Source organism: Olea europaea, chromosome 22, assembly GCF_002742605.1.
Source record: "Olea europaea var. sylvestris chromosome 22, O_europaea_v1, whole genome shotgun sequence".
Taxonomy (NCBI): Eukaryota; Viridiplantae; Streptophyta; class Magnoliopsida; order Lamiales; family Oleaceae; genus Olea; species Olea europaea.
This window is the reverse complement of record NC_036258.1, coordinates 5,995,670-6,005,091: the sequence shown is the minus strand read 5'-3', so window position 1 is coordinate 6,005,091 and position 9,422 is coordinate 5,995,670. Positions and strand designations below refer to the sequence as shown.

Here is a 9,422-nt window from a genome sequence, read left to right as displayed (position 1 = left end):
ACTTTCTCTACAAGAACCTTGACGTCTTTGCTTGGAGGCATGAAGACATGGTGGGCATAGACTCCAAGGTCAGCTGTCACCACCTAAAGATAGATCCTAAAGTTGCCCCGCATCGACAGAAGAGAAGAGCCCTCAACCCAGAAAGGTATGAGACTTTGAAAGAAGAAGTGCAGAAACTAATCAAGAAAGGCTTCATCAGAGAGGCCATCTACCCGAAATGGGTCTCCAACCCAGTGCTAGTCAAGAAGTACAACAGTAAATGGAGGGTATGTATCGACTTCATGAATCTCAACAAGGCATGCCTCAGAGACAGCTTCCCACTTTCGAGAATTAATCAATTGGTTGACTCCACCACGGGGCACGAGTTACTGAGTTTCATGGACACCTACTCGAGCTATAATCAAATACCTATGTACCCCAACCGATGAGGAGAATACCTCATTTATTACTGACAGAGGCCTTTCCTGCTACAAGATGATGTCCTTTGGGTTGAAAAACGCCAGGGCCACCTATCAAATGCTTGTCAACAAAATGTTTGTAGACCTCATCGGTAAGACAATGGAAGTCTACGTTGACAATATGCTTGTGAAAAGTTTGAAGGCGGACGACCATGTGATGCACCTGAATGACACTTTTCGAACCGTTAAAAGGTACCGAATGAAGCTCAATCCCCTCAAGTGCGCTTTTAGCGTTGCCTTCGGCAAATTCCTTGGGTACATGGTCAACCAAAGAGGAATCAAAGCTAATCTCGAAAAGATCAATACCTTGCTCGAGTTGAGATCACCCCAGAAACCCAAGGAAGTCGAAAACCTAACGGGACAAGTGGCAGCCCTCAACTGCTTTGTCTTCATGGCCACCAATAAATGCCTCATGTTCTTCAAAATATTGAAAGTCGGGAAGAAGTTCGAATGAAATGAGAAGTATAAAGAGGCCTTCTAGGGCCTGAAAAGGCATCTAAGGCAGGCCTCCCTCCTCTCCAAGCCAAAGCCCGGCAATATCCTTCAGTTATACCTGGTCGTCTCCAATGAGGCCATTAGTACAGTCCTAATACGAGAGGAAGAAACCACCCAACTCCTCGTGTATTATACTAGCAAGGCACTCCTGTCTCTAGAAACACGCTATCCCGGTATGGAGAAGCTAGCCTTAGCCTTGATCACTGCTTCTAGGAAGCTAAGGCCCTACTTCCAGGCACACACCATTCACGTGCTGACCAACTTCCCTTTGAGGCAAGTGCTACAGAAATCGAACGCCTCAGGAAGACTACTAAAATGGGCAGTGGAGTTAAGTAAATTTGACATTGTCTTTAAGACAAGGGCGGTCATCAAGGGCCAAACTTTACCTAATTTTGTGACAGAGTTCACCAATGTATCCGAGGTGGAAGAGGTTATGGAACCTATTGAGCCCCCCACGTGGAGCTTGTTCGTAGATGGTTCGGCTGAAAACACTGGTTCGAGAGCTGGGGTAGTTCTAGTCAGCCTAGAAGGTCACAAGTTAAACTCAGGCGTGAAGTTCAGATTTAAGGCCACCAACAACGCTGCTGAGTATCATGCGCTCTTTGCAGGCCTCAGATTAGCCAAAAAAATGCAAATAAAGAGGCTACGTATCAACAGTGACTCCCAGCTGGTGGTGAGCCAAGTGAATGGTAGTTTTTTAGCTAGGGATAAGACCATGGCCTCCTACTTGAAGATGGCGCTAAACTTCCTCCCATCTTTTGAAAAATACAAAATAATGCAAATCCTTTGCCTTGAGAACGCACATGCAGATGCACTCTCTAAACTCGCGAGCAGTAAAGACTCCGAACTATTTGCTATATTACCAATTGAGCATCTCCTCACGCCGTCTACCGAGGTCACTGAGGTAATATGGGTCGACGGAATCCCCACATGGATGCAACCAATCATAGCCTACCTAAAGGACCAGGTCCTGCCCACTGACAAAGATGAGGCCTACAAGTTGAGAAGAAGGTCAACTCATTTCCTCTTCATTGATGACGTACTCTACAAAAGAAGCTTCTCCTTCTCACTTCTTCGCTGCACAAGGGAAGATAAGACCATTTACATTCTGAGGGAAATCCACGAAGGTGTTTGTGGCAATCACTCAGGAGACTATCCTTGGCACAAAAAGTACTGAGGCAAGAGTACTACTGGCCCACCTCGAAAAAGGATGCACTTCAATTCATGCGTAAATGTGACAAGTGCCAACGGTTCTCTCCCATTCAGAGGTAACCTTCGCAGGAGCTAACTGCCATCTTCAATCTATGGCCGTTCTCCAAATGGGGCGTGGATCTGATAGGTCCTTTACCTAAAGGCAGAGGAGGCGTGAACTTTGCCATTGTGGCCATTGATTACTTCACGAAGTGGGTTGAGGTCGAACCGCTAGCAAAAATTACAGAAGCAAACACCTCCAAGTTCTTTTGGAAGAACATCATATGCCGATTCGGAATTTCCCACTCCATAGTTTCAGACAATGGAAGGCAGTTTGACAATAAAAAAGTCACAAACCTGTGCTAAGAACTTGGAACTAAGAAGCACTTCTTAACACCTCGTCATCCTCAAGCTAATGGCCAAGTTGAGGCTGTAAACAAGACGATCAAACATGTCTTCAAAAGGAGAATGGATGCATCAAAGGAAGCCTGGGTTGATGAGCTGGTTCAAGTGATTTGGGTAATTCGAACTACCACCAAAACTCCCACGGGGAAAACTCCTTTCCTCATGGCCTATGGAATCGAAGCCATGAGCCCAGTCGAGGTCGATTTACCATCACCGTGTCATCTACACTTCAGCGAAATATCTAATGACGAGCTACGAAAGTTCAACCTCGACTTCATTGATAAAAGAAGAGACGACTCCTAGCTGAGGCTCGTAGCTTACCAAAGGAAAATGACCAAATACTTCAATTCTAAGGTGAAGAAGAGGACTTTCCAATTTAATGACCTGGTCTTTAGGAGAGTCCTCCTCTCCTCCAAAGGACCTGGAGAAGGTACCATGGGTCCAAACTGGGAAGGCCCTTATAGAGTTAAAAAAAACTCTGACCCAGCACCTACAGAATTGAAGACATGGATGGCAAGGCACAGCCTCGTCCATGGAACATTGAGCATCTCAGAATTTACTACCAATGAATGCACTGCATCGCTAGAGGATCTTTCCTAGCTTATGTAACTGATTTTCAACTTCAATAAAATGTCATTAAATTCAGATACGACCCTCAAAGCGTGAAAGTCTCGAAGGAGAGGTCTAATCCCTAACTCTGGGGTCACCCCGCCCGAACTCCGAGGCTCATTCCACGTGCCTTCCTTTAGCGAGACTGAACGTCAAAGGCAGAAGCCTCTACATGGTTGCACCATCTGCCATGCAAGAAAGCATGAAAGCTTTGGAGGAGAGGTCCTGATCCCCAAATCTGGGGTCACCTCGCCCGAACTCCGAGGCTCACTCCACATGCCTTCTTTTGACGAGGCTGAACGCCAAAGGGAGAACCCTCTGTATGGCTACACCATCCACCATGTAGGGAAGCGTGGAAGCCTCGGAGGAGAGGTTCTGATCCCCAACTCTGGGGTCATCTCGCCTGAACTCCAAAACTCACTCCACATGCCTCAACATGCCCATGTCATCCATCATCATTTTACCTCCTTAATTCGAACTCAATGGAAAGATTCAATCAAATAACCTAAGTGTAATTTGGACATCGTGGTTTATCTCAAAGTGATGAAACCTAAGTGCAACCTATTAAGTCATCATTTATATGGCTTGATTATTAGCTCATCCTGAAGTGAGATGTCAAATTCAAATATCTAACTCAAACTTATGCTTGATTATTTACCGAGGCTCATGCGCTTGATATTAAAAAGAAAATAAAATTTTGCAAAAAAAATGGCATTCATTGATATTGAATAGATTACAAGAGGTGGGCTCAAGGCCAATACATTGGTATAAACTAAAAAGGAATCCTAAACTAAGCTTTGGATGATGGAGGGAGCGCCTCTGCAGCAGGAGCTTCAGCAGCTTGAGCTTCAGACCCTTCTTCAATCCTTTCTGCTGCTTCTTTCCCAACTGTTTCCTCAGCTGGGGTCTAAGGTACCTCATCCACAAACTTGAACCTAAGTTGAGACAGGTCGTAGCCTAGGTAAAGTTCTTCAGCCCTCTCCATTACCTCAGTGTAGCCGAAGGTCCTCTAGTATGCGCTGAAGCTCCGGTACTCCTCGTTGTTGTGAAAATTGGCAATGAACTCTTCAACTGCCTCTTCCCCTACCACCTTGGCTGCCTCCCTCACCTTCGCCAGTTCATCAAGATGCCATTTTATTTGGTTATTCAAGAAGTTATATGCATCCTTGGCCCTAGCAAGCTGAATGTTTACTTTTTTCTAGGGCCGCAGCAGTGACCTTCTGAGGATTATTTGATGTTTCCACCTTTTTAGTGAGGGAGGCTACCTTACACTGAGATTCATATGCCTCTTTCTTCAAGGCCTCTATTTGGGCCAAGGCAGATTCCAATTTGGCAGCGTCTTCAACTTTTTGGGCCTTTGTTTCCTCTGCCTCGACCCTCAACCTCTTCAACTCTTCCTCAGCAGAGGCCAGCTTCTTTTCTGAGGACATGGTCCTCATTTGGAAGTTAGTGAGGACCTCCATATACTCCAATGTGAGGCCAAATGTCCTCACGCTTTGGCTCACCAGGGCCCTTGAGAGGTCGACTGCGTCGCAGGACGAGGCATGCAGCACCCACCTATCAGTCCAACATTTAAAAAACTGGCTGCAGCACCTCGGACCTCTTCAGGAAGAGCCTCCAACAATGCTGGGGTAAGTTCTTCGTCACGCCCAGCCAAGAAGTTAGGGAATTTTCCCTGGGACCTTACGAGCTTCTGCTGCGCAGCCTCCTCTTCTACCTTTAATGCAGCCAACCTCATTGCCTCCTCCGCCGTCTCCTCAGCCTCGGCCTTCCAGACCATTTCCACCTTCAAGGCAGAGTCCATGAGCTTCGATGGTCGGGAGTCCTTGCTGGTTTGGGAAATTGAAGTCCCAAACTTCCCCGAAGAACTGGTGAAGTGGACCTGCTTCTTCTTCTTCTGGGAGTACTCAGGGACTTTTTCTTTTTCCCCAAGGCTCTCTGTCTTTCACCCTCTTTGGAGCCTCTTCCTCGGTAGCCTGGGAGGTATTAATCTTGGAGAGGCACTCCACCTTGCCTCTTACCTCTTTTGCCCCGCTTGACCCAAGTTTCAGAGGATGGGCCCCAACAGTAGTAGTGGCCTTCATTATGGTGGCCATGTCAAGGGCGGGGTATTCCCTCCTCCTGAACTTATCTGCAACACAAAGGAACAACGGATCAGAGGTTGACATCAATTAGCAAATTTTTCCACCACAAAGTACAGGTACTTCTTACCTTTGGAAGCCATCAGTCTGAAGTCAAGGAAATAACGACTTCGGTTGATGAGATGATTGAAGTGGCGAAGATTCATAGGACGCTTGTAAATGTCCTTTATGACGTCAAACTCCACTTTGTGGAGCTGGTACCTCGTACTCGAGTCTACAAAACATGCGACAACAGTTAGCAAAAAATTCCAGAAAGCTCCACAAAATGTAAAGTACAGCTTAGGCTGGGGAACTCATGAGTTTCGTAGTACTGGGTCGGTACCGTGCAATCCTACCACAAAAGGGGCGTGCGACCCCTAGGGAGTAATATAATACCACCCCTTCGACTCATCTTTGCCCAAGACTTTGGGTTGAAAGACATGGAAAGGCATATCCTCCCCCATCGACACTTCCTTCCATAGAAAGTAAGACCCCACCAACTGGCTCCGCCCATTTGACAAAAACTGGGTCAACGACAACATAAAATTCCTTAACACTGCCCTAAAAAAGGGATACAGAGGAAGACGCATACCCGTCTTAAACAAGTATTTACTAACTACGACACATCCGGGCCTTGGATAACAAGCCCGTTCATCAGCCTTAGGAACTAACATTTCTATGTTACGAGGCACGCAGTACCTCTTCCTTATCTTCCCCAACCTCTTCTGGGTCATATTTGAGGGTATCCTAGACGCACCCCATTCCTCCTCGTAATTTACGAGCTCCTCGGTCATAGCATAATGTTTGACCTCCGAGTCCCCCTACGAACTTCCCCTCCCCAAACGATGCGATAGTTACTGTCCCCTACCCAAAGTGGACTCCATATCAGAATAAGTTTGGAAAATGGACAAAGATCGCAAAACAAGTCATTCTCACTAGAAATACCTACACAATCGACTAAGGAAACTGAAGGATGCTGAAAAACGGGAACAGAACAAAACTTCAACGCCAAAAAATAATATTTTCAAAAAATAAAAAGAATTGCAGAGATAGAAAGGTAAAAAATGGGAGTCTCATGCCTTTTATACAAGTCCTGGACAAACACCAGCCATCAGATCAATGCTCATCAAATTTGAGCCCTTCATTGCAGACCAAATTCGAGGCGTAAAATTCAAACCGTTTTCAAAATCAACGCCTCCGATTCAAACGTGCTCCCCACGCACCTCTCCAAACGCGTCTCCTTCTAGAAGCCCTAGCCGTAGCCATCATTGCACATTCAATGCAGCAGTCGTACGTGCCTTGGAAGTTGAAATGACTCGACTGTCTTTTCTTGGTAACATGCACAAAATATCAAATCATTGACACAAACATCGAAAACAATCATCTCTTCGCAAGCCTCGGCAGGTTCGATCCACTCACCGCCTCGACTTCTTCGTCTGCTTCTTCGCATTTTAGCCACATCTTTGCAAGCCTCGGCAGGTTCGATCCACTTACCACCTCGGTTTCTTCGCATTTCAACCACATCTTCACAAGCCTCGTCAGGTTCGATCCACTCACTGCCTCGGCTTCTTCATCTGCTTCTTCGCATTAAGCCACATCTTCGCAAGCCTCGGCAGGTTCGAGACTTCTTCGTCACCTTCTCCAATCACAGCAACACCACCACTTTCAACTCCAACCATGATATATCTATACTTGGACTTGGGAACTATTAGTTGAGGTACAAAAAATTCTCAATTTCTACCCCAGGCACTTCACTGCAATAAAAGTCCACGCATTACATAAATGACCATAATTGGACTTGAAGGACTATTGTTACGTGTTGACACTTGGCCGACCCACTGGGCCCATGGCCCATCCCTTTCGAACCACGTGGCATCTTATCCAAGGCCCCGGGCCAGACGTGACCCAAGCGCTGACGCCGAAACTAATATGCCGAGGTGACCTTCTAGCCGATGCCCATCACTCCGAGGCCCCATCTTATCCGAGGCCCTGAGGCTCTAAGCAGCACTCTTCCTCAAAGATTCAGTCTTACACAAGGATCCTTCCTGATGGATTGATGGAACATCCTTCATAAAGTTCAAGTGTCTTATCTTGTCTTGTCAATGTAGTGGTGGAGCTGCCGACTAATAAATGTGTAGCAGGCTAGAAAGTCAAATGTGATACCTATAATTTGACATATAAACTTACTAGAAAGACATGTTTATTTATTTAAATTTGGTTTTCAATAAAAACTACATTCAAATTGTTATATATTTTGACCGATAAGGATGATTATGATTCAATAAAAGTAAAAAGGATGATAAATTTACTCAAGTACTCTCTATCGTAAGTATGCAAAATTTATATCTATATCCTAATTTATATTATTAGAATATTGAAAACTTAATTTTAATTACTTTAAAAGCTTCTTTTTATCAAAACTAAAAAGATCCAAGCACTAAATTAATAAATTAAAAACAAAAATGTTATGATATTATATTTCCAAGTTATTTTTAAATATTTGACTATCTTTTCTTTTACTCCGTGTATAATTACTTACAACCGAAGCTAATTGGGCAAAAACAACTCCTCAGAGCACAAAAAAGTAAAATTATTTTTAAAAATAATGTTATCTAACATCATTACTATAACATCAGTCTAGGTAATATTATTTTTAAACTACAAGTTTACGATTAGTCAAATAACCTAATAAATGATGGATTTATCAAAAAGTGACCATACTATAGTGTTCTAGATCGTGAAAATGTTATTCCTACAAGTCATCTCTACGTAAATTTCAAAGCCTCTCAAAGCAAACCATTTCGCTATCAATTTAACACCTAAAGAAATTGAAATATATATGAGAGATTTATGGACAAGGAACCTTGACTTTCATTGTACCTATCGTCGTTGAAATTCCAGTTCTTATCAACAAGGAAATTACATGCAGCTTGTTTATATGCACTAATCAATGAATAAAAAATAACTTATTGGGGGACTCACAAAATACACCCCCTGTTTAGTGTGTATTTACATTTTACAGACCTTATTTTTTTAAGTGTAAACTTTACACATTACATTTTACAGAAGGGTAATTGTTAACAAGAAAATAACTTTTGCTAAAATATTTACAAATTTCCATTAAAAATAGTTATATAGACCAAATATCCATAATTGAAAGTAAGAAAATCAAATCTTCTATATTACATTATGTAACACTTTGCGTATCGAGTTTTTTTTTTCTTTTTCAAAAAATTATTTATTATTTTATTTTCATTTGAAAATTCGATATTTTTTTTTCTTTCTATTTAATCTATTCCTCCATAAATTAACATTCACTCTAATCCTCTTCCACAAAGCTCTCTCGCATAAAAGTAAATATCCATCTATAATATATACAGATAAAGCTACGTATGCATTCTTAAAAATCTTTTAATTTGCAAAATTTCTTCAATTTGAAATGAATAAAAAAATTAATTTTTAGCTACAAAATAACAAAAAAATATTTTAAATGATTGTTCTACTTTTTATTCATTAAAACAAATTTTGTTAATAGATTATTGAAATAAGTATTTTTATTTATTTCTACAATGTTGGAATAGTAAAATAAAGAACTTCTAAATTTTTTAATTTACTAAAATTAATTTTTATTTTATTGATTTTAGACGTTAGGAAAATATATAATAAATCTTATAAAAAAAAAAAAGACATTGCTTAAAGAAAAATATAATGAAATATTAAGAATTAGAAAATAGCATGCAAAACATTATATAATATAACATATAGGGTGTGATTTGTTATTTCAGTTAATGATATTTTTGTCTTTTTAATTATTTAAAATGGTATATTTGTAATTCTTCAGGAAAGTGTTTTTCTGTAACATTATGCAAAATGTCAATGGTAAAATTTAAATTAAAAAAAATAAAAGAGGTGTGTAAAGTATAATTACATCCTATATAAATGATGTATTTTGTAAACTTCCCTAACTTAAGTTCTATTTAGTCAACAAGAACGCTAAGGGGGTGTTCTCTTTGTATTTCAGTTTTGTGTTTTGAGTTTTGAATTCATTTTGAGTTTTGTGTTTTGAGTGTTTATTTTGAAATTATTGAAAATGCGTTCTTTTTGTTAGTTTCTCAAAACAAAAAAAATGATTTTTTTTTTTTTT

General features: G+C 41.4%; 1 protein-coding gene across 1 annotated transcript; it reads left to right on the top strand.

Annotated features, from left to right (window-relative positions):
* The first annotated feature begins 474 nt into the window (after positions 1–474).
* On the top strand, positions 475–2,852 carry LOC111371087. Its single transcript, XM_022993000.1, has 4 exons — positions 475–872; positions 960–2,082; positions 2,235–2,366; positions 2,529–2,852. Exons 1-4 carry the CDS (start codon positions 475–477, stop codon positions 2,850–2,852), a joined length of 1,977 nt encoding a protein of 658 aa, XP_022848768.1.
* The last annotated feature ends 6,570 nt before the right edge of the window (positions 2,853–9,422 follow it).

What these genes read in the sequence shown, in the direction of transcription:
- LOC111371087 (XM_022993000.1), top strand. Translation starts at nt 475, where the DNA reads ATGATGTCCTTTGGGTTGAAAAACGCCAGGGCCACCTATCAAATGCTT. An exon ending in GCCACCAATAAATGCCTCAT is followed by an intron (nt 873 to 959) that starts GTTCTTCAAAAT and finishes AAGGCATCTAAG; the next exon opens with GCAGGCCTCCCTCCTCTCCA. An exon ending in TGAGGGAAATCCACGAAGGT is followed by an intron (nt 2,083 to 2,234) that starts GTTTGTGGCAAT and finishes TAACCTTCGCAG; the next exon opens with GAGCTAACTGCCATCTTCAA.